Source organism: Cataglyphis hispanica, chromosome 12 (assembly GCF_021464435.1).
Source record: "Cataglyphis hispanica isolate Lineage 1 chromosome 12, ULB_Chis1_1.0, whole genome shotgun sequence".
NCBI lineage: Eukaryota > Metazoa > Arthropoda > Insecta > Hymenoptera > Formicidae > Cataglyphis > Cataglyphis hispanica.
Window position 1 is genome coordinate 145619 of NC_065965.1, and position 26571 is coordinate 172189.

General features: G+C 32.5%; 2 protein-coding genes across 7 annotated transcripts in view; both read right to left on the reverse strand.

The window, feature by feature from the left end:
• Positions 1–1040: 1040 nt before the first annotated feature.
• LOC126853345 (uncharacterized) lies at positions 1041–2337 on the reverse strand. Its single transcript, XM_050598994.1, has 4 exons — positions 2204–2337; positions 1580–1847; positions 1388–1489; positions 1041–1292 (listed from the first exon to the last, which is right to left on the reverse strand). Exons 1-4 carry the CDS (start codon positions 2209–2211, stop codon positions 1155–1157), a joined length of 516 nt encoding a protein of 171 aa, XP_050454951.1. The 5' UTR covers positions 2212–2337; the 3' UTR covers positions 1041–1154.
• A 12865-nt stretch (positions 2338–15202) lies between these two features.
• Positions 15203–26571, reverse strand: part of LOC126853323 (solute carrier family 12 member 6) — an 86567-nt gene continuing 75198 nt past the window's right edge. For 2 of the 6 annotated variants that reach the window (XM_050598940.1, XM_050598939.1), the window contains exons 3-14: positions 24878–24975; positions 22550–22813; positions 21205–21390; positions 20652–20887; positions 20284–20474; positions 19996–20157; positions 18363–19801; positions 18102–18209; positions 17861–17914; positions 16751–17076; positions 16542–16681; positions 15204–16299 (exon numbers count right to left, since the gene is read on the reverse strand). In XM_050598940.1, coding sequence (XP_050454897.1) covers positions 16208–16299; positions 16542–16681; positions 16751–17076; positions 17861–17914; positions 18102–18209; positions 18363–19801; positions 19996–20157; positions 20284–20474; positions 20652–20887; positions 21205–21390; positions 22550–22813; positions 24878–24975 — 3296 coding nt within the window. In that variant the 3' untranslated portion in view covers positions 15204–16207. Of the gene's footprint in view, positions 16300–16541; positions 16682–16750; positions 17077–17860; positions 17915–18101; positions 18210–18362; positions 19802–19995; positions 20158–20283; positions 20475–20651; positions 20888–21204; positions 21391–22549; positions 22814–24877; positions 24976–26571 lie in introns of all 6 variants that reach the window. The other 4 variants (XM_050598938.1, XM_050598941.1, XM_050598937.1 and 1 more) reach the window with 4 other exon arrangements.

The following is a 26571-nucleotide window of genomic DNA, read 5'->3' on the forward strand; positions in this document are numbered from 1 at the left end:
GAACTAAAATAATAAGCGATTAATGAAATTAGTTATCAATTAAAATAAAAGCAAATGGATTACATAATTATTCTATAGGTATTTTGTAGGGATAAAAGCGGTACTTAATTACTAGCTAAAATATAGTTTTTAAAATTGGCAAGACGTTACACTACAAACAAAATACAATCGATTTCATATCTATTTTTGTAATTTTATAGTACATGTCGGCTAGTTTCATGGTCTACAATTAAAAAATTAATTAAAATAATTAATTAAATAAATAATTAAAAATATATTTAAATAATTAATTAAAAATTAATTATGAATTAACAAACGAAAATAAATGCACTACAATAGTCTACAAACAAAATACAATCAATTTCACACGTATTTTGTAATTATTTAAAAAAAGTGTTAGTCATCGGCTAACATCATACGAATTGTCTCTATTATACCCTGCCTCCCCGTTCTTTTACGCACCTCTGTTTTTTATGCGATCGGAATTTTAATTCTTCGAGCAAAAATCCACTCGCTAAAAACTATTGAAAATAGAATGAAACAGCGGAGCGTTTACAATTGATTCCGCTCGCGTTATGCTATTCCGCTGTATGGGTTCGCATCCTGATGCGCTCAATGCACGAAACGAAATGCACTCCCTGTCGATTCTTATTGTTATGTAAAAAACAACTTTGATATTTTACGGGCAATTGTCATGTAAAAAATTTCTATTATTTACAAAAATTTGATCTACAATAACTTTATTAATGAAATCAATTGTGGAATGACAATAAAATAATTCAAACTTGCGAAATATCGAATATCCGTAAGTAGCGCGTCGCTATTATGTATAAATTTGTTCTAAGACATTTATTGGCAGTTTATCGAGAAAGACATAAATGTACTATAAATGTAGTTCAGAATAGGATTTCCATTATAAAGTTGCATTTTTAAGCTAAAAGTGGTGATTTGCTTTTAAATGTGCGTTCAAAATACCGCAACATTTATATATCATATCATCTAAATGTAAGGCACATTTAGTAATAAATATGGATTCAGAATATGGAACATTGTATCTATATTAGTTTTTATTAATAACATTGTGTCCTCTAATAACACTAATTTATATTAATTAAATAACTATATATAAAAGATAGCATATATATTTCTAAAATTTATATAGGAGATTTATCGAAACCATTCACATAAAACTGATTACCCTTTGTTCGATATAAAGCATCCAAATCTTTTGTATCAGGATACATCTTGGGTCTTGATACAGTAATTTTCCATCCACCTTGTCTTGTCCATTTCTGGAAATCAAATAATACATATAAAATATATATTTTAAAATAAAAGCAATGCATCCAATACTTGAAATAAATTTCTTTATTTAAATTTACAGTACCATTGGATTATACTTCAAGTGATAATATATGCAATAGATTGCAAAAATACTCATTATGCTTTTGGATATAATGTGTCGTGTTACATATGCAGCCGCGTGGCCCTGTAAAAAGACAGGAATTATTAATTTTTGTATATATTGTATATATAATTATAATTAAATAAATTTTCCTCATCAAGCTTGCGTTGTTACCATAAATGGCTCCATCATATTTTGAACTTTGTTCATAGGCGCACTGTAAAATCGCCTGATCGGATTGTACATCTCTTTGTAGTAACCTACTGGTGTCACCGGCTCCTCTGGAGCAAGCTTTTGTGCATCTAACCATTTCTTTCTCCAAGCACGCTCCTCATCTGTCATCCCCAGCATCCGTTCTCTTTCACGGTCCATACGACGAACTATGCTCATGGGTCTATCTCCTCCACCCTTCAAGGCTGAAGTGTCTGGAATGTCTGGTACTCTAGAATAAGTTGCAAGAATAATTACATAAAGCTATTGCCAGTTCTCTAAACATTGGTTAATATAGAAATATTGCTTCTTTATAATTTAAATTCATGCATTGGTAAAATTGTTCAAAAGATTTGCATGAATATTAAGTCTCAACATCTTGAGGAACGTAAATATGTATGATACAAGAGCTCTAGCTACTTTCACTGTGATAAGCTTTTTATTATAATAAAAAAAGTTTTTGTAACTTTCATGTTAAAATTATATTATGCACGAAATTAATATGTAAATTTCATTTCTGACATATTATTATTTTATTCTAGGAATATATAGAATTTGATATATAAAGAATGAAGAAAAGTATTATACCGCGACATGATTTCTTTTGATGATTAAATAAATCTCAGAATATTATAAACACTAATCCTCCAAATTTTTCTAGAAATAAGGTTACGTGCTCTTATTACATCACAATGTCACACATACACACACGCACACACATGAAATTATGGATTATAGAAGCATTATGGCTTGTGCACACAGGATGTAGCAACTTGTCGCGCGGCAAAAAGCAGTGACGGTAAGCCAATCAACTTACAAGTTTACATAAAAGCAAAAGATTGATTGGTTACTGCCTTAGGGTGCTATTACATGCAGCGCGGAAACGCGGAAGAGAATAGTAACTAGATTTCCGCGTTTTATTCCGTCTTTTGATTGCCTTATATTATATGGAGCGCTATTTGCGCTGAAAACTGGAACGATATGATGACAAATAAACATTTATTCATTTCTTAAAATTATTTTTATTTATGTATGCGTGGACAGGAAGCGCGCGCGCGCACACACGCGCCATACACCCGGATGGCGAGGGGTGTAAGGGGGGGCCTTCGATCCCTCTCCTACGCGCGTGCTTCCTGTTCATGCATGTACTTTGGTATATTTCAAACTTTAAATAATTAATTAAAAATTAATTATAAACTAACAAACAAAAATAAATGCACTACAATCATCTACAAACGAAATACGATCGATTTCACATTTATTTTTGTAATTTTATAGTACATGTCGGCTAGTTTCATGGTCTACAGTCAAATAATTAATTAAAAATTAATTATGAACTAACAAACGAAAATAAATGCACTACAATCATCTACAAACGAAATACAATCAATTTCACACATAATTATTTAAAAAAAGTGTTAGTCGTCGGCTAACATCATACGAATCCAAATTTCTAGTTTCGTCGCACGCGATGCGCGAAAGCTAGCGATAACTATAAATTATACAGAGAAAACATATGATTTCGTAATACCGCGCTCGGCGAAAGAACGCGCTCTGCGTCGATCAAAAACAAATCGCGATTGGGCGCCATGCTTGAAACAAAGGGAGAGACATTAAAGGAACTGCCAGTATATGTAAACAACAATCACCTTCAAATCACCGACTCACGCAAAATTATCCTTATAATTTAATCAAAAAAAAAATGGCAGAAATAACGTCTCTCTCTCTCTCTCTCTCTCTCTCTCCCCCTTCGAATCTTTGAGAATCTTTCTATTACTAATCTAGATTCTAGATTAGAAAGATTCTGTTACGAATTTTTCTATTACTAATTCGATAAAAAAGTGGCGCGCTATCTTTTGCTCGTTAATTTTTGACAGTAAAATTTTAACAATATATGGCAAAATAGTTCATTGCTCGCAAAATATTTTTTTATCAAATATACATTGTAAAGTCATCAATTTGTTATGTGATAGTGACTGCGTCAAGTATTTGTCTTTGTCGCTAAAAAACCTTTTTTCCACGCTATCGATCAATAGACCACAATTATGTAAAAAAGAATTTTGAAGATATAGAAAATATAACAGTAAGTTTTTGCTCATTAAATTAGTATTATTTTTATTATTACAATTAGTTAGTTATATTATATATAACTTTTTATTATTATAAGTATTTTTTTTTTGTATTTAATTTGTGACAAGTTAAGTTATATGTATACATTAATTTGCATATTAATTAATCGTTAACTTTATTGTCAAAGAAAACTGGAGCGATTTGCCAAAAATTCGGAGATTTTGAAATCGTTGCGTCGCTTATCGCTTGTCGCTCGCGTTCAATCGTGTTCAGTGTGAATATAGGAAAATAAATTTTCATTTTCTCGTCGCGCATCGCTCATCGCGTCGAATGTGCTAGGGCCATTAGAGCACATATACCTGGAGAGGGAATGCTGGAACAAAAGTGTATCTAAAATGTGTGCGAGAGAAAAAGATATAGAGTCCTATTTGTCCTTTGTACGCATGCATTGAAATTGACAGCTATCTGTTATAAATTGTCTTAGAGCATATATATATATATATATATATATATATATATATATATATATATATATATACATGCTCTAAGTAAATTATGATGAATATCGGATTCTAATATGTTTTTTTAACTTCACATAAAATCTAATCGAAAATTCACATAATAATCTTTACAATATATAAATAGATACAAAAAGTTACATTTACTTACGCATAATAGGAAACTGATTTATCACGATTGCCGCACAGCACGCAATATATGCAAGTCATTTTTATATTAAATTAATGATATTTTACTAATTTGTATTTACGACAAGTAATCGGATTTCCAATCGGACCAAGCAGGTATTCAATCAATTTATATAAAAAAATCCCCTATATTAATCCTTATATAAAAGAATTATGTTTGCGTTGTCTCAGCAATAATCGGATTAATTTTGAGATTTAATAAATCGTAAGGAATAAATCGTAAAGAAACATAAGTTTAATAAAAGTAGAGAAATAGGTACATACCTCATTATTATTTTAAACTATATTATTATAAATATTGACACTTTATTTTTTCTAAAATATTTATTAATAATAGAAGTATATACGTTTTACTGATAAAATGGAAAATAAATTGTTCATAACTTTATTGTATTAATTGCTATAACTTAAATAAAATGATATTTTTTTCAGAAGTAGTTTGAAGATACAGCTAAGAGTGTGCAAATAGATCCATTGCCATTGAGTAAGATTATTTTGGTATATATATCATAAAATACATATACATATATAATATTCATATATCATAAAACTGAAAAAAAATTTTTTTCTAACTTATAATTTTCCAAAAATCATAAAAATATATTTATTGAAATAATATAATGATTTTTTATTTTTAATATCTGCACAATAACTAAATAAAAAATATATATTGAATTAACTTTCCTTAACTAACAATTTTTTTTCACTTTTAATATACCTACCAAAATGATCTTGCTCAATGTATTTATTCTTATTTGCACTTATATCTGTGTCTTCAAATTGTTTTTGAAAAAATGTTGTTTTATTTAAGTTGTAGATAGCAATTAATACAATAAGGTTATGAAAAATTTATTTCTTTCCAGAATTTTATTAGTAAAACATATATACTTTTATTATTAATAAATCTTTTAGAAAAAATGAAGTGTTAAATTTAAAATAATGTAGTTTAAAATAATAATGAGGTACGTATATATTTCTCTACTTTTATTAAACTTATGTTTTTTTACAACTTATTCCTCACGATTTATTAAATCTCAAATCTAATCCGATTATTGCTGAGACAGTACAAACATGATCCGATTAATCTAGGGGATTTTTCAATAAGATTGAGTACTACTGCTCGATCCGATTGGAAATCCGATTACTTGTCGTAAACACCCAAATTAATAAAATATCATTAATTTAATATAAAAATGCCTTGCATATATTGCATGCTGCAAAGTCATGATTGAATTTGCTGGCATACTGCTAGCATACTGCTAACATTTTGCTATCAGGGTACATATATATATGTATATATATATATATATATATATATATATATATATATATATATATGTATATTTGTAGATAGATAGATAGATATATAGATATACAATAATTAAATATGTAATTATAGTTTACTTTAATTTCAATTCACAAATTAATATTGATTTGTGAATTAAAGCTTTGTAAATTAAAATTCAATATTGATTTATAAATTAGATAGATCTTAAAGATGTTTCGTACTTATTTTTGAATATTAGAAATTTAACCAAAATTATACAAAATGTTCTTACATATGTTTAAAAATTTATAAAAAAATCTTGAGTCGATTCACTGAAGCGATTAAAAGTTATGAGGATTTTAATTTGCAGCAAATTAACCCGTGATTTTCTGGAAAACGTTTGACCACGTCGATTCAAATGACCAAAACAAATAGAAATAATATTCAAATAGAAATAATATTTGTTTAAAATTTACAGAAGTGTAATTTATAGAATAGAATAGAATAGCGTCTTTATTTCCCCCCCAAAGGGGATTCAATATTACACAAATACTCAAATACATTTATGCTTTTACAATTATCCGTTTTATATAGTTCTCAGCCCCTCTCCTATCCCGTCCTAATCTTGAAGCGAAACTTTTTCGGATATTGTTTGAAACGCACCGGATTTCCGCGATCGACGGAAGTGATTGAAACTGCCTGACGATTTTTGATTTCAGACGATTTCGATTTCGCCGAGTTGATCCGAGATCGCTGAAAACCGACGAGCATTTGATGCGCGCGCAGCCGACGACCGACGATCCTTTCAAAAAGATCCTTATCTTTCCGGATGATTTTGAGCGACGGATTTTTTTATTGATTTTGTCCTTGTTGTCTTTTGATTGTCCGATCCATATCGACGATCCGACGAGCGCCGATTTTGATTTTTCGAACGCTGATTCGATCTTTCGACCGATCCGCGCCGAAGCGATTTTGATTTCCGGAGTCGCCGTGGATGCCGCCTTTGTTTCTGGATTCCGCAAGATCGATTCTGACGCAAGCGGATCTTTGCCGCGCGCCGATTTGTTCGATCCGGAAGTGATCTGACGATCTCGACGCCGACCGGATTTATTTCGATGCCGCGCAAGCGGATCGAGCGCGGACTGATCGAGGATTTCCGATCCTGACGTTGTTTGCGCCTCTGATCCGACGCTGGATTTCCGGATCTTCTGATCGACCTTTGAAATGACGACGGGTTTCGTGGATCCGGATGTCGACGTCGATCTCTGATTCAAAGTTTATTTTGATTTCGAAAAGATCGCCTGATCTCGATCGACGCTGGATTGATCCTGATCTTGCCGATGCCCGGATCGATCTTGTTTGAGTGTCTTTTTCGATTTTCGCCGGATTTTGAGTCGACGACGAAAACGATGTTTGATCTGACGGATGGATCTGGAATTTATCGATTTCGACGCCGATCGATTGATTTGATTTCTCGCGCGATTTCTTGTCTCTTTGATGAGTGCCGATGAAAGTGATAATCTTTCGGACCAGATTTCCGGATGATTCGACGAGCATATTTCTTTTGATTCCAGATTCGGTGACTTACTGATTTATTGTTTGATCCTGAATTTGACTTTTGCGCGATTTTGCCGTGAGCCTTTTATTTGTTAGCTTTATTGAGTTGACATCTTTTATTAACATTTTCGATGGTTTTCGATCTGAGTACTTTTGATCGATCCGCCGAGCGGATCTTGATCCGGTTTTGATAAAATCCATTACTCCTTCTAAATTCTTCATCTTCTGTCCATCTTATTTCTCTTCATTCTCATCTAGACTTCTCTCTCCGCTCTTATTCCTTCTCCTCCCTTCTAAAACTTTGTCTTCCTCTTTGGTCCTGCACCCCATGTGTTTTCGCTCGAGCACATTTAAGACCACCCTCCCTCCGCCACCCAGACACGGAACCTCTCAAGTGTAGTTTATATATAGAGGAAATATTTGATTAAATAATATTTAACAAGTACTGACTGGTTAACAAGATATTAATTCGATAATTAATTCGAAGATATAATTCGATGAAATTGATCATATCATCCAATATGATGCGAAATTCACTGTGAAAATATGGCAACATCGCTCAGCTGAAAAGAATGAGAGAGACGGAAATAGTGCGAAGTAGCTGGAATGAACTTATAGCAAATTTTGAGTTATATAAGATATGTAATTGCTGTCCATTTGAAATTGACAGCCTTTCATGCAGTTTTAACCTACGCTATCCAATAGGCCTCATGTATAGAGCGTGCAATCTGGTCAACTTATAAAAAATTCAAAACAATGTCATATTTCACGCTCCTCAGAGACATGACGAATTATTAAATTTATCAATTAAATAGTTAAAAATCTTGTATATTTTGTGATTATTAACTGTTTTTATTTTTATTTTGATATTCTGAACCACTCAGTGCAAGTAAATTCTTTTATTTATATAAATAAAATTTTGTGTTGTGAAGTTGAATTTGACATATTGTCACTGCTAAAAGTTAATCATTTTGATTCACAAAATTCGGAAATTCTCAGTAATAAGGCAACAGAAATTCAAAAATACATGTATACACTGTAGCTATGATTAAATTGTAATATTCCACGCAATTTCTTATACTCAAACTACAAGAAATATACACATTCGTCAATATCGAATTTTAGCTACTTTTTGCTATAATATGGTACATACGATTTTATCTACCATACATTCGAAATCAAAATTGATATAGAACTGTCATTTAAATGTGTTGTATTATTAATTTTAAATAAGTGCATATTATTATTTCTTGTGTCCACGATAAGTAGAAATGTTTTATATATACATTTTAAATATATATAGGATATATATATATATATATGTATATCCTATATATGTTAAATCCTGATATATATATATATATATATATATATATATATATATATAGTATATATATATTTTTAGATAGATAGATAGATAAATAGATAGATATATACAATAATTAAATATATAATTATAGTTTACTTTAATTTCAATTCATAAATTAATATTGATTTGTGAATTAAGGCTTTGTAAATTAAAATTCAATATAGTTTTATAAATTAGATAGATTTTAAATCATAAATCAAAATTAATTTGTGAATTGTACCAGCTTTAAATCACGAATTAAACGTGATTCGTAAATTATATCAGCTTTAAATCACAAATCATATTTAATTTATGAATTATACAGATTTTAAATTATAAATAAAAATTGATTTGTGAATTATTCAGTCTTTAAATCACAATTCAAAATTGATTTATGAATTAGACAAATTTTAAATCATAAATCAAAATTGATTTGTGAATTATATCGATTTTAAATCATGAATCAAATTTTAATTATGAATTAAAACTTGTGTAATTCACCAATCGAATTTGAATTATGATTTAAAACTTATATAATTTACAAATCAAATTTGAATTATGAATTAAAGCCGGTGTAATTCACGACTCAAAATTGATTTGTGAATTAAAGCCTGTGTAATTCACGAAACAAATTTGAATTAAATCTTATTGTAATTAATAATTAAAAATTGATTTATGATTTACTTGTGAATTAAATTAAGAATTGATTTAATTGCAACCCTGGTTGATACGGCTGCCTTTTACGAATATAATATCTGATGATACGCGTATCAAATGTACGACGTAAATTCGGCCATAGTTGTCTCCGTCTTGTGAGTAAGTGCTCGAAAGGCGCGTGCGTGCCATTTGCTTATCAAGCATCATGCTGTGAAAAATATACCTTCGCATGTATATATGTTTGTCATACAACATATACATGTGAAGGTATATGTATATCTATAGACACGATGCTTATGTTCTATCTATAGACACGATGAAAAGTTTTATTTTTTCAATCAAATGGGAAAATTTAATATGAAAGTAGAGTACTTCGATAATCAACCTAAGCTTAAAATATTTTAAAATTATGCATTTTTATGTCAACAATATCTTTAAGAAATTATTAGTAACCGCACAACTAACTCTTATAACTTTTTGTACAAAAATATTTAAAATCAAACATCTAAAATTCTAGATTATAAAATAAAAATAGAATCAAATATCTAATATTGAAATAAACATCTAAAATTGAAATAAAAAGAGAATGACTAAACAATAATTATATATAAATATTATAGATATGATAATAAAAAAGAGAAATATAAGGGAGTGACAAAACGATAGATCGGCGCAACATTCTGATCATATAGGTATATCATTTATTTATTTAATCGATTTTCTCGTAGTATATATTTTTTTTTTCATTCATATAGTTCATCTTTCGTAAATCAGTTACAAGTATTACAGTCTATTATCTAAGAGTATAGGTAAGTTACAGGCTCTTCACAGTATTGACTCTATATACTATTCAGATGATTAAACTCTGTATCTACAAATATATTATCTCGTATCTCATATGTACAGGGTGTCTTGTGCAACTTCCTCCTAACGACAGTTACGTGCGGCCGAAAACTGCATTTTTTGCGAAGTAAACTTTAAATTGCCTTAAAAATGGACTAAGCGCACACAAAGACTTCAAGTCAGAAACGTACAATTATCGATTTTCATGCCAGTATAGAATATATAATTACATATATATTCTTGATATCTAATTCTATTTAAATGTTTTTAAAATGCATGTATCTTTATCAGCAAAGTTACATTCCATTTGTTTCTCAAATACATTTCATAAGTGATCTATTGTAGTATCTATTGTCAAGAGAAAGCAGACACCATGTATACTTAGTATGGACCAGGAAAGCGGAGATCTATATCAGAGATGCGTCGACGAATTTGAGATTAAATTTTTCTTGCTGAAAATTTCAAGCAATTCTAGTAAGCATTAGTTTTTAAGATTAAAATTAAGTATAATCAATGAGTTATTATAAGCATTAAAATATAAAAAAAACTTTATTTATTTTATTTGTTTAATAAATATAAAAAACAGTAAAATACTATAAAAAAAGTATAAATGAAGTAATATAAATGTTATTGAAAAAATGTTATTGAAGAAAAAATTATTCCAAATTCGCATAGCTCTCTTGTCAATATCCACTTTCACCGCTTCAGTCCACTCTCTGTATGTATATTTATAATAACATCTTTTTATTTCTCTAGATCAATATTTCTTTTTTTTTCTCTTCCCGTGTAGGGGAATTAATAAATATATATATATATCTTTTTTATTATTCGAGTCTCAAGGGCAGAAAAAATCGTCGCAGTTTTTGAAGTGAAAAGTAAATATTATAGTCGTGTATTCCTTCTATTTTGATGAGAGGATTGATCGGTTATACAATATAGGTTAAAAGTAGATTTATACTTGATTTGACACATATGATTGAGGTTTCGAGCAAGTTTGTCTGCTGCTTAGCTCGCATCTCACAGCCTAGAGATTTAAATCCAGAGCGCGGTTCCATTTTATAAACGGAATGCGCCGCGCAAATGCCGCATAAATATCTCGACAAATGCCAAGCTCGCTGGTATTATTATGTTATTCGAAACAGCCGAGTATCGAAAATCACTCGAAATTTATGTTTAAAAACAGAGTGCAAAGTGCAATGAGAGATATAATATCTGCAAAAAGATTTTTCCCCAATTACTTTAAGAATATCGGAATAATTATTTCCGACAATTAGAATGTTCTAATAACTTTCTAAGACTATTTTAAAAATATTCCGTAAAAACATGAAGATATTTTATAACTAATTTCGATAAATAAAATTTTCATAGGTATTCTTTCAGTTTTGCTTATCATGTTCGGAATAAGTTGCAGAAACAGAACAATATTTCTGATAATGAGTAAACTTTCAAACATTCTCTCCTGATCAATAGGTAAAGTGGTTACGCCGCGGTTTGCTTTTCATTTTCACACATCGTCCACAATAACTACCTTAGCTTCTATTTTGCAATATATTGAGGACTTCTTTATAGCCAAAGTATTGTGCGCATTTTTATTTATTCGCAACGGATCACATACATTGATCTTCACAATGTGTGTGTGTCGCCACCGCTGGCTTATATTCAGTCTTTTGCAATCTATTTTCTATAATGCGATTACGATGAAGAATATTCTTGGAAATGGAAAGATACTATTCAGAAAACGTATTGTTCTGTTTCCGCAAAGCAAACCGTGGACGCATCTCCGCTGTTGCCAATAACATATGAATCGAGTAGAACGAGAATGATGTGAATTGCGTTTGTAAAGTTCGTATCAGACTATGATTGAGATTGAAGATTGAAGATTGAAATTTGACCAATCAGGACATTTTTAGTCCCTTCTATTAGTCAAATTCCAATCTTTCCAATCTTCAATTTTTAATGTGTAATCTGATACAGGCTTTATCAGACTGCGTTATATTAGATTAATCGGAACCGCCGGACTCTGAGTTTCTTCAAATTTATCAATCACTTTCATTCTCACCAGCTACAAATAATATACATCTGTATATACTCTAGATATATCACACATACGTTTGTGTGCATCTGGTCATTGTGCATTTAAAGTAAATACGACATAATAAAATATAAAGCGGCAGCAGAATACACTGCAATACTGTTCGATCTATGAAAAAGATGATGCTCCTCGTTTTTTCGTCTTTTTTTATTATTCGTCTTCTTTAAACGCCTTATGAATAAACGCGCGGTCACATTTCTCTTTTCCTTTTTTTTCTTTATCTATGTGTGTATGTACAACGTGTATGTATTGGCGATTTATTCAGCAACAATCGATTCATATTTGCAATAAACTTTCTCATAATGTTAACATTTCTCGTATAAACTATGCAGTGCCCCAATGCCTATCGAGTAAGATAAGTACACATAAAATATATGCAATCGATAGGTAACGTAATAAAATTATAAAGTATATATCGCAAATATCATGGACGAGAGAGAGATAGAGATAGACAAAGAGAGAGAGAGAGAGATATGTGGAGAGAGAAAGAGAGTAATAATTTTTTAAGTGTACATTATGTGTTTATACACATTATATAGAGCCTATATGTATCCAGCTCTATTGCAGATATTCGTCTGTTGCACTCGGTAAAAGATATATATATATTGCTTATAGATATATATCTGTGTCAAACTGTAGTGTTGAAATGCGAGCACATTTCGCTACTTATGATTATTTCATGAATTAAATCGAAACGCTTTTCGCTGATGTCTCTTTCTTTCTTCTCATTTCAGCGTATCCAACGCGATTTTGCGTCCGATAAAAGTGAAACAACTTAGCTATGAAATATACATACATACACAAACATACACACACACACGCGCGCACACACACACACACACACACACACACACACACACACACCCACACACACACACCTACCCAACACACACACACACACACACACACACACACACACACACACATACACACACACACACATACACACACACACACATACACACACACACACACACACACACACACACACACACACACACACACACACACACACACACACACACACACACACATATATATATATTCTCTCTTCATTAATGTAAATATTTCTTTTTATCTAGACTAAAGAATCAATGGCGATATCGATTCACGCGCTTTAATTCGATACACTTTCATAGATATATAATTAATATTTTTATGTTTTTCTTTTCTTCTTATTTCTTTTTCCTCTTTTTCTCTAACTTATTAGTATTGCAGAACAGTGCGTGCACTTTACAATGAACAATGTGAATGTACATATGTGTAGGATGCTCTGAAACTATCGCGCTTTTGTTTCTTTTCCAAATAGCATAATTTGTCACTTGAGATTTAATAATCTTCAATTCTCATTATACATATATTTGTATGATATTACAAAAATATGCAATAAATTTCAAAACTATTAAAAAAAAATTTGTATTTATCTATATTATATAAAAAATTAAATTTTTCTAAATTCTGTCCTTGTTATTTAAAATCACTTGATTGATCTCTTGAATATAGAATAATCATTTTCTACGATGTTTCGATATTTTCATAATCGAAAAAAGGCGATAGTTTCGGTATGTCCTGTGCTCAAACAACTCTTAATTATCGTATCTTTTATTATTTCATTAGTTGCAAGAATTTATTATTAATATTTGCAGAAATTTGAGAAGACGCGATGCGTAATCTCGTGTAATCCTTAGCATAATATAATTCACAGACACTGATTAAGCAATATATCGATAAATATTGAACGCTAATTTTATATTTCAATTCTTCTTTCTCAACCCTTCCGTCAAGATTTTTGTTCATAAAAAAAAAAACTCGAATAACTCAGTGCTATATAGTAAATTTCGCTTTCACAGACAATCAAAAAATTAAAATAAAGTTTGTTAATTTTAAAATCAATTCAAATAAAAGTAACTTCTCGATTTTACAGTGTGCTAAATATAATGTCGGATCAATTAGCTAAAAATTAGAATTAATGTTGACTATTTTAGAGATGGAAGATGATTTCAATAAAATTAGTTTTCTTGTCTTTCTTTTCATTGGCATCAAATCAACTTATCAGAATCTAATGGGGAATTTAATAAAACTGTTGATTTCTCAGCGATGCTAAAAGGACTGAGAAAGACACGTATATTTTGCGCTCATTGGTTAATTAGATATATTGGATAATGCCTATCAAAATTAAGCGCGGCCGGAAATGAGGCTACGCGCGGAACATGACACGCATATGACACTTAATGCGATTAGAATTATTTTATATTCTAACGCTATATATACAGGGTGTCCCCGAACACCTGTGACAACGTTCGTGAGTAGGTAGAGCACAGTAAACTGAACAGAAAAGTCCTTTACTATTTTGTCCTATAACGCTTAATAAAAGAGTTATTATTGAATAAAGTCTAGTCAATCGTCGCCGATCTTTACCCAGGTGCATGTCGGTGAACCGCGCGCTTGGTAGTATGCGTGAACGCTCAGCTTTCAGCGCGGCTCACCGACGTGCGCCCGGCTAAAGATCAGCGATAATTGATCAGATTTTACTCAATAACAACTCCTTTATTAAGCGTTATAGGACAAAATGATAAAGGACTTTTCTGTTCAGTTTACTGTGCTCTACCTGCTCACGAGCGTTGTCATACGTGCCTTGGGACATCCTGTATATATATATACATATACATATACATATACATATATATATATATATATATATATATATATATATATATAATTAGGATAGGAAGGATTATATATATATATATAATCCTTCGATGAGACTCGGTAAGGACCGACGCGCATTTTGGCATTGGGTTTTTTGAGTTGCGCTTTTTGCGTCATGATTCAACTTCACTTGGTGTTATCGATTAGCAAGTGGTAGTGGCATCTTGGACCGGTAGGCCTTAAAGACGATACAACGCGCGCATGTATGTACGTGTATTTGCATACACACATACACACACACACACGCGCGCGCGCGCGCGCGCGCGTACGCACGCACGCACCGCACACACGCACGCACGCACGCACGACACGCCCACGCACATACACGCACACACACACATATATATGTGTGTGTGTGCAAAATTTTCGCGCGAAACTGGAAAAGAGAGCGGGAGCCTGAATCCCCGGAGGAAATGCAATAATACTTGCGACATCCTCGCGTCGTCTATCTCTATTATCAAATACATATACGTAATCATAATAAAAGTCAGCGCTATCCTAGGCTACTCTAAGTTCACCTCTATCAAGCAATAAAATTATATATGTACCTACTCTTATTCTTTTCCTATTAACGACAATGTGTATAGAAAAATGAGCCTTTCGCGTCTTTGGTTAAACGCGAAGCATTTAGAAAGTAGTCTGGCAGTGGTTTCGTAGATGCTTCGACCTTAGCCTCGGACCAAATTTTGATTTTCAAATTTTTTACCTCTTTTTTTTTTCTACCACTTTCATCTTTGTTCTCTCGTTCATTCTAGACATGATTTTAGCTGTCAGTTGCAAAGGAATTGAATCAAAGTGATGTTTACGCAGAACTCGTGTTATTGAGCTATAGTTTTTGCTCCGGCGATTTCTAAATAGTACAAGTCAACTACAATAGTCAACTACAGTCGTCCGGCGAGCTCGACTGAATTTGACAAGGTTGTCGAATTTAAAACTGAACAGTCTTCGCTGCGACCCTGACATGTACATATCTCACACATAAACAAACGCGTCCAAAAATCCATTTAAAAGAATCTTATCCTTTGGTATCATCGCTTTTTTGGTTTCGTTATCAGACGATAATCGGTCGTCCCTGTTCGCGCGATAAATCAGCTTCAATAAAGCTTCGTTTTCCATTTCTGACATAGACGGACGACCGTCATCATCCTCATCATTATTATCATTTCTCTTCTCTTATGATTATAGATTTCTCTTCTCATGATTTTCAGAGCGCGCGACGCAAGTAACTGCGCAGACAATGGCACAAGAACAGTGTGTTCCTGAAGTTGTCGTTTAGGTCACTGAGAAATAAACTAGAGCTCTGCTTTCGCAAGACAGCGGCATCAATTCTCGTCACTTTAGTTCACGAATAGATGGTGATTACTTCACGTCCACTACCCCGCACCATCAGTACCCTTTCCAAACCTTCGGTAAGCACCTCAAGGAATTCCATATCTAGTTTTCAGCAGTCAAGAAAATTTAATTAATATAATTCTCTTTTTTATTATTATTTAAAAATTTACTACTGATGTTTTTTACTAATTTAGTTTTCTAAAATTTATTCGGAGTCAATGGTGAGAAAAGATATTCTGGTATTTATTAAATTATATAACTAATTTGTTGAATTATAATAAAAGCTACCACCATATTATTTTTCTGAATGATATTTTTTCAAGATTATTGAAAAAAAAGGATACAGTTAGATTCACGTTCCATCTTAGTGTCCCGTGGTGGTCCAGGAAGATTCAAAATAACCAGCTGAGCTTCGCTACTCATTTTTCGGATTACCTCATTCAACTTCAAAGACGTGTGCATACGCCTTACATCGCTCTCGTCGCTATTACAGAAATGTTTGTTAAGAAACAAGTACCAACGTTAAAATTGGAAAAATCATCGTGCAACTCACGGTGTAATCGTGGGTTTTTTAACTTCCGGACTCTGATTCTTGTTCTCCTGCGCATTACAGTCCTTCTCTTCTTTCTCTGTGTTTTCCTTGTTCTCTACTTTGGGCGAACCGCCGATAACTTTTGTCTCTTCGTCATTGTTTTCCTTAGCCTCTTCTTTTTCGTTCGCGTTCTCGGTGACATCCGATTCTTTATTGTTCAACTCGGTTTCCTGCATCAGTTTCTCCTTCGTATCATCGGTCACGTTTTGATTGCCCGGCTCCTGGAATCTCACCTTTGTCGGTATTTTGGCGTCGACGTTATGGTGGTGGTCCACGATTGCCTGTACCTGTATCACGGCAACGCAAATAAGCAACGCGTGCGATAAGCACTGTGTCCCGAATAGCGGAAGACGAAAGATGAGACTAATAATCTAGCATTAAAGCACTATGGTCGCCAAATCAATACTATCTATGTAAGCAATCGTGCCAATTAAGCCGAAACTGAGGGAAAATTCCTGAGATCATGATGGACAGAAAGAAGTAAACCGTTGCCAGGCGCTAATAACAAAATAAAGGAAATAAATAAAAGGAAAATATTAAAAAAAGAAATAAAAAAAGAATATTCAAGAATTTTGAAAAATTTTGAAAAATTCGAGTAAACTGATTTTTAATTTTTAGTTTTTAATTTTGACAATTCAAATGTATAAAGTTATTCAAATGTTGATGCTCGTTAAGCTTTTTTTGATTCATCTATTATCGTAAATCATTTACAAACTTCATCACATTATAAACTATTTTATCTTTAGAAATCAGAAATTTATATTTTCGCAAGCTTTTAATTTTTCAATCATAATGTTCTTAGCTTCATGAATTAATTGTAAGTATAACTCTGTAACAGTCTCCAAAGTATTTCGCCATATTTGTAAGATATCAATAGCAACCCCGCGACAATTTCTTCTCTCTTATGACATATTATTTATCATACGTATGATCGTCGAAGAGGAATGAGACCGTTATATAATATTGTGGAAATAGGAGAAAGGAATACAAAATATAAAATCATCGGTGTAATGGAGCAATGATGAGGGGATAGAAAGGCATACATGGAATTCCGAGGGTTATCTGACAAACCAGAGGTAATTTTTCCTCGGCGGGTACCTCGTTGAAGTCCACCAATGACTGCACCTTTATCCGTGACGAGCACGCAACAAACAGACACACACCGATCAGTATCACCGTCTTTCACCATGTTATTTCAGTATTACATATATATATATATATATATATATATATATATATATATAATATGTATATATTTATATATATAATACCATAAGCAGTTTTCCCCCTTTGTTTCACATGCAACACTCACCACTCCTAGCGACTGCTTCTTGTTCAGTTGTAGTTCGCGCAGCATCTGATTTCTCTGCTCCATGATCAGAGTACGTTCGTATGTGTAGGCAGAAATGTCGGTATTCGTCTATAAATAAATCAAAATGCGGAATTTTAATTTGTGAAAGTAATCGCATTATCAAAAATTTTTCTTCATTAAAAATTTTTAATGTGTTAAAATTTCCTGAAGAATATAATATTTCCTGATATCTAAATTATATGTATTGTAGAACCAAATTACCATTTCGACGATTTCGACTTCGGCTTCAATTCTCAGATCATACAGAAACTTCTTTAGATCTTTCTTCATTTGTATAGAGTTATCTTCCATTTGCGCGACCGTGAAAATCCTCATTTTGCAATTTTTCCAGGTACGATGCTGTTTCAACAAGAACGGTAGCAACATCAATAGACCGCCATCGTGTACGATCCACCAAACGTCGATATTGCCAATTATTTTTTCGCTGGAGTCTGGGAAAAAGTTTATGCCCTTGGGTACTAGTAACGCCATCTTAGCGGCCGCAACGCTCCTCACGGTTTGTAAGAAGACTCGCCAGGTTCTCTCTTCCTCTGATTGCCGCCAACCATACGGCCAACCCAGTATCACTGTATTGGGTTTCAATCCGCCTAGCCCCGTGGTTTGTATTAACGAGCTTAGGCCATCGACAACATTCTTCGCTACGAGAACATCGACAAAACCCTTAACCTTTTCTTCTGTAGCGATCTTCTTCAAGCTCTGTTTGGCTGCCAATGCTTCGCCCGAGTTCTGTGTGTAATCGCCGGCAATGCAGCTGACACTGATAGTAAGACCTTTGCCGGCCTTAAGCTGACTGGTAAAAGCAAATAGTTTGCGATACTTGGGTACTAGATCATCAGTGAGTTTGGCGAGGATTAGGATCTGCGGACGCCAATTCTTTGTGTGCGGCGGGCCTTCCTCAAGTCTGAGCAGCGAGTATCTAGCGGCAGATAATGCCAGACCACGAATACCATCACCCCACTCCTTTTCGGCGCCGCGGTATTCAATATACTTGTAAATACAGCCGGCCATACCCATCGCTAGCAGTGCGTAATACCAACTGGTCATGAACATGATAGCAATGCAGAGTGCCAGACCCAAGAACGATAAACTCCAATGATAATATTTGAAGCGCGGCCGCCAGTTGGGAGTGCGCAGCAGGGTCTGCAGTGCGCAAGCGAGATTTACAAAGCCGTAGCACATGAGGAAAAACATGGACAGCAACGGTGCCAGATAGTCCACGTTGCCGAGCAGGATACCACATTGGCAGATCAATACAGTGAGTACCAGAGCACGAGTAGGCTCGCCTCGACTAGAACTGGTGGCAAACGGTGTCAGGAAAGGAATGATGCCATCTCTAGCGATCGCCTGCAGTAATCGTGGCGCTCCCGTTAATGATTGAAGACCGGCGCCCAAAGTGGACAAGAAAGAACCGATCAGAATCACCCATTGATTCGGCCACGCCATGTTTGCCACTACTAGTTTACCGCCGATACTTTGACCAAATTTGTCGCGTAATAGCAAGTTATCAACGGTACCGGCGAAGAGTAGAACGCTGGACAGATAGACGGTAGAAGTTGTCAGAATCGCGCAGATTGTGCCAATTGGAATAGATTTCTGGGCATCAGCTAAGTCACCAGATCGATTAGAGCCCGCCATGATACCTATAGATTAATATCGAATAATAAAAATATAAATTAATATCATTAATTATATATATATATATATATATATATATATATATATATATATTATAATAAAAATAAAAATAATAATATAATATATAATATATATTATTACAGTACAAATATTAATATCAGTATAATATCGTGTAACGGTATTAAATCCATTCGCTTACCTGTTACGGAAGGAAAAAATATACCGATGAGAATGGTAAAGGTCGTGGTGAGATCAACTTGAATTTGGTTATAGCTCGAGCTTGACAGAATATCCATGTCCTTCGGATCGGACCCGTATGCGATTAACTGACCTTCTTCTTGAAAACTATCCCATATGTTTTCTGCATATCATGAAATAGAACATTTCAAATAATTTATCTATCTTATATAAAAATCATATCTATATCTTATATAATAATATATATCTTATATATCTTATATATCTTATATAAAAATTGCAACCTTACCTAAGAATACGCCGCTGGCCAAGCCACGAATACCGTTGACGATAGTAACATTATTCTCGGCATAATACGGATCACATTTACTATGGGTGCTGTTACCGCAATAAATGCCATGTAAAACGCCGCTAACGTTTTTATTACAATCATTTAAAACGTTGATGTCTTTTAACAGCCTTCTGCCGAGTATACACAATCTAAAACACAAATGCCGTTTTAAAATATTCAATCTTCCTTTAATTCACTTGTCTCTTGCGATACATGTGATCATTTGATCATATAATCATCTATATAATATTATAATCGCGACAATATTTCTACTGTTGATGACTATATACTAATATAAAAATTAATATCGTAAATTAATTTAATACTTCAGAGATTCGTTGCCGTTAAAGTTCACAAAGAGTCCCACGTAAACAGCAAGGATAGAGAAAATGACGCAGGCCAGTGCCACTGTAGCGAACTTGTTAACGAACTTTACGCCAATGAAGACAATCGTTCCCATTATTAACAACAAGAAAGTGCCATATACCCGAAAGTTGTTGTACATAATGTTGGCATCTTTCGTAAAGTCGCCAAATATGCTGAGTGACGGCGCCATATAAGTCTACACAAAAGTACCGAAAAAAAATGAGCGAGATAGCAAAGTATGTTCTGAACATATATTTAGAGCATATTAAAATTATACAAAAGTCTTTATTATAATAATAATTAATATTTATACATTATCTTTTTATTATACATTAGATATATTAAGAAATAGATCATGCGTGTATGAGGGTATCATTTATATTTTTTATACACTCACTTTACATAAAAATGATCGATACATGGTATATACATTTGATCAATCTCAACAACTATAAAACTATGTGATACTTTTACTTCTTTATTTTAATTTTAAATATAAATACTCATACTTACGAGAACGATTTCGACTGCACCGATGATGTACATTGCAGCAGCCAAAGTAGTACCGGTGTAAAACAACATACCTACCGCGCCACCAAATTCCGGGCCTAAGCTTCTCGATATCATGAAATAGGAGCCACCGGCAGGTACCACGCCATTGGTGGCGATGGCGCTCATACTGATCGCCGTCAGCATTGTCTACGTGCACGAGGAATAATTCATTTATTATGATTCATTTGCATATTTTCGAAGCTTATTTGCGTGAAACTAATCATCGCTCATGAATGAATTCTCAATATATTCTTAAGAAATCTATTTCAAATTAATAATTTCAAGAAAACCATATTTTTTAAAATTTGACATTTCTATATATAAATCTTTATACAGGGTGTACTGCAAAGATTGTGCCAACGCTCGTGGGTAGAGCACAGTAAACTGAACAGAAAAGTCCTTTACCATTTTTTGATCTGAGCTTTCTTTTCGTTGTTATACGATGTTAAAGTCAGCTAATCAGCGCCTGTCTACAATAGAAAACAAAGGAGGGGCGTCGGGGGTCAGAGTAACGAAACGGCTTTCTGTTGTATAGGCAGGAGCTGATTAGCTAACTTTAACATTGTATAACAACGAAAAGAAAGCTCAGATCAAAAAATGGTAAAGGACTTTTCTGTTCAGTTTACTGTGCTCTACCCGCTCACGAGCGTTGGCACAATCTTTGCAAAACACCCTGTATATAGTATATACTTTGTATTTTGTTATTATTTATTATTGTTAGTAATTCAGTACTCTCAGTCTATTGTTAGAATTGAAATGTGAATATATTTTTCACATTTTAATCCTAACAATAGACTCTGAGTACTAAATTACTAACAGTAATAAATAATAACAAAATACAAAATTGATTGTTTATCAAATATTTTGTTATTAATATGGATGAAAAACGGTATAAAACGTACATTTTTAATGCATACTTATCACTGAAATTTAACAACAAAAATTTTGCGTGCCAATAATCGCGTCTTGGTTCTTATTTACAAGTTTCCTCACTTAAGATCAATTGTTCCAACTTCTTGGTAGATGGTCCCCTCAATCACTCATTAGATAAATATCAATAAGTGTTGTTTCATATATTAATAAAATTTACTTATGAGTTAAATTATTATTACCAAGAGGCAATTTTACTCTGTATTCCATCACCGAGTTAAAATTTCTATTTATACTCATATCTAATGAATGATTGACGGATAAATCTACCAAGAAGTTGGAAGAACTTTAATATTATTTTTTACATATTTTACGCAACACGTAGTTAAGATTTTGATTTTCCATGCAGTTACATTCTATAGATGCCTATACTTACTACGCAACAGCAGCAAAGCACGATGAAGAAACCTTGAATGGCGCCGGCCGTACCGACTACCCATGTCAACCGAATAAAAAGGATCACGCCGAAGATGTTTTGGATACATGGCAGATAGACACCTATGAGGGTACCCATTCGCGCTCCACCTCCCACAGCCGGCGCCGGTTTGCTGTCAGGATCGGTCGCGGCAGGGATGGTGTTGCTATAGTTGGCCAGACTGTTAAGCAACGTCGAGATCCGCGGACGATCTTCCATTTCCTCCTATAATTCAATTTGATTTTTATCCATCCGTTGATTATATATATATATATACTATTGTAGATTTTGAAAATAATATTTTTACTTTACGCTCTTTTCTCATATCATTTTGATCGAGTGTTTTAATAAAAAAAGATGATATAATTTTTCAATGTGCGTGCTTTTTTTAGAAGAAGGGACACCTCGAATATTTTATTCCAAATTAATAAGAGATATACAGATTTATTATTTAAAAGTCACGATTGTCTAATCAATTTTTGCTACTTCATTATAAATACTAGATTTATTTTTATTTTTATTCATCTACGTATTATTTTTTTCATTTTTGTCTCGTCGTGTATAAACTTCATTACTGAATAAAATCCAAAACAATTTTTGAATTTCAGAGACCAGCAAACCGTCCGATCAGCCATCAACTCTTATTATCACTCACATGCTTATTCCTATGATAAAAATCGCGATCTTCACTCGCGTTGTAATCCCATATAAGATTTCTTATTGTGTCGCGTATAAGGGATGCAATCTCATTTGCAATTTTATTGATAAATTTGCGGAAAAGTGTCGCGTAACTCCATCCGTCGGGACGCTTTTATGGAAATTAGTGGTGCTTTGTCATGTAAGTTCTCGCAACCTCGTTATGAGAATATTACGGTGTTGTTGATCTAATTTCGTGATGATTATTTTTCATGTCGTGGCATTCCATTCTTGCGTTACATACAAACAATACAGATTTATGTATATCAAATGTATTATTATTGGTCATAAAGAGTGTCAGAGAATCAAGAAGATCCGATAATCCACGGCGATTTTCTTCAGTCAAATTATAACGCGTCTTAATCTCCATTCTATTTCTCGCGTGATGTGTCTTTCTAATTCCTTTCTTCATTTTCGCACGTTACAACGTGTTGATGAACATTTGTATCAATTTTCACGAAAAGCCTTTATAGCCGAAACTCTGATCTAAAATGGATAGGATGTTCACAAATTCAACCATTTTTCGTTTATCCTGTATTATGATTTTGAAGAAACTTAACAAGTTTGCAGAATAAACAAAATAATAAATACTATTTAAAAATGGGAGTCTAAACTGTCTTCCAGATAGAAAAAAAGTCATCTTATTTCTTTGTCTTTGTCTTGCAAGACTAGTATTATTATAATTATCGATTAAATTTTTTTTGACAGAAATTATTTTTAAATAAAAATATTTATTTAATAGTTATTTGTTTATTTTCTTAAGTTTAATATCAACATAATAGCATTCAATAGAGCTAAACAAAATATGAGGAATATAAGAATACTGAGAGGGTTGAAGTCACTGTAAAGCGAATTAACGGATTCGACGAGACACAATACTCGCTTCAGAAGATTCAATACTCGATAATGGCTCGCAGTTTTGAATGGAATCGAGCAGAGAAAACTGGGCCGACTAAAGCTGAGAATGCTCTCTCTTTAGAAAAATAGCAGAGTCTTCTTTAAAATACCGAAGAACAGGAACAAGAGAGTGAAAAGGAGACGACAGACCAAAGTATGCGGCTTAACTGTCGTTTCGAAGGAATGGTAATCCAAAAAAGAATTGTTAGCTCACACTCGATTATGTCACAAAATTCTTGCTTGTTTTCTCTTTAGAACTTTATAGTATATTAGACATTATCGAGGAGATATTTATCATTTTTAAGATTTTATTTGAAGTTTTCATACAGAAATATAATTTTAAGTAATAAAATATAATAAAATATAGTTATAAATATAGTTTTGTAGTAGATAAAAAAGAAAAAGTCTGATCTTCTGAAGATTACGATGTATAATCTCTAACTTTAATTCCGTTTATATAGAGATCGCTGTTTTTATAATAAATACTATACCTTTGGAAGAATATAGTAATGAAAAAAATAATTAATGTTTTATGTGTGCGTGTGGATGAGTGTGTATTATCTTTTTTTTAAGATAAAATGAGAAAGCTTTCTCTTTCCATTCCTTAATTTTCAAATTAAAATATATGTAGATTGGAAAGTTTATTAAAAGTAAACACGTCAAGAGAAAGATTAAATTTATCAGACTTGTACTTACACTATAGAGATACAGATTGGTCTCATATCCTGATTTCTTCTCGGAATTAGTGCTACCGACGATAGGATCGCCATCTCCGCCTGCACCGCCTCCATCACCTGAAAGCAAAAAAAAATGCAATTAATTATTCGCTGCTTTGTCTGAATGTGAAATGCTTGTTTTAAGACTTCCAAAGAAATTATACCAGCTATCGAGAAACAATCTTCAAATTTTCATTAAATTGGTATATCAGGAATGTTCTCAAGAAAATTGGCATTTTTCACAAAAGAGAATAAAATTCCAATTACAAAGTTCCTTATTTATTGTTAATTAGCCTATTTTCTTACTTACATTTCATATCATCTTATTCGTATCTTTTGCGACTAATTTAGATGCAAACGTGTTGATAAATATATTTTTGCAATTATCTACATATGTATGATGCAAAACATGTATACACGCTTATGTACTATAAAAAAATAAACATTTTATTTTTTATAATATATGTGTGGTAAAAGATATACATTATCGCGTGAAAATCTATGATAATTCAACTAATTGAAAAACCGTCCATGAAGTACGTAAAGCGCTCAGAATATTTAGAGAAAATTATAACATTTACAACTATTTGCTGGATGACTTATATATATCTTTACTATTATATTTAAGATTACATTAAAAGTTAATTGTCAAAGCCATTATAGATTTTGGCGAAATGATATGGAAATAGACTCGAAGCGGGAAGGTGGGAGAGAGGGAGGAAGTATAACATTAATTGAATGAAGATCGGAAAAGCATAAACCTCTGATTGCGCTGAAATTTTAAAAGCTTGTCCCTGACTTAAATATAAAGCACCTTAAAGAATTTTTGCCGACAAGGTCTCGTTTGCCTCCTATCCCTCTTCAAAATTCCAAACATTTTTATTGTATATCTCCGAAAATATTGATTTTAGAGAAAAAAGTTTTAAACAAAAAATAAAGCTTTCAAAAAAACTCTACAAAAAGGTTATATACATTTTTTACATAAATCTATTATTTTTGGAGTTATGTGATAAAATAATAATTTTAACGCTATATTAATACAATGTATCAAATCTGATTCATAGAAACATATATTCATAGGTTTCTTTCAGTTGTCAGATTCCCCAAATCAGTTTCTTTTTGTGGAATCTCACTTAGCATTAAAAAAAAAAAATTATATGCGTGGAGGCAATGTGTTCTGAGCCAATCAAAAAACTAGACACATAGGTTTGGATTAAATCTTGCTTCGCGTGAAAATTTATAAACCTATGTGGAACCTCGCAGTGTGTTAATACACACTGCCTCCACAGATATACTTTTGTATGTATTAACACGATAGAGTTAAAATTATTATTTTAATTTATCATATCAACATCCAAAATGGGTTTATGTAAAAAAACGTATATAATCTTTCTTGTAGAGTTTTTTAGGAGCTTCATTTTTTGTCTGACACTTTTTTCTTTAAAATTAATATTTTCGAAGATATACAGTAAAAATGTTTAGAACTTTAAAAGGAGATAGGAGACAAACGGGGCCTTGTCGGCAAAAATCCTTCAAGGTGCTTTATATTCAAGTCAAGGACAAGCTTTGGTTAAAATTTCACCGCAATCGGAGATTTATGCTTTTCGAAACTGTAGAACATTAATCTCTTCCATGTTGCAATAAATATAAATGCGTTAAAAAACATTTTAAATA

What these genes read in the sequence shown, in the direction of transcription:
- LOC126853345 (XM_050598994.1), bottom strand. An exon ending in ATATGATGGAGCCATTTATG is followed by an intron (nt 1,490 to 1,579) that starts GTAACAACGCAA and finishes GTCTTTTTACAG; the next exon opens with GGCCACGCGGCTGCATATGT. An exon ending in ACTTGAAGTATAATCCAATG is followed by an intron (nt 1,293 to 1,387) that starts GTACTGTAAATT and finishes TTTGATTTCCAG; the next exon opens with AAATGGACAAGACAAGGTGG.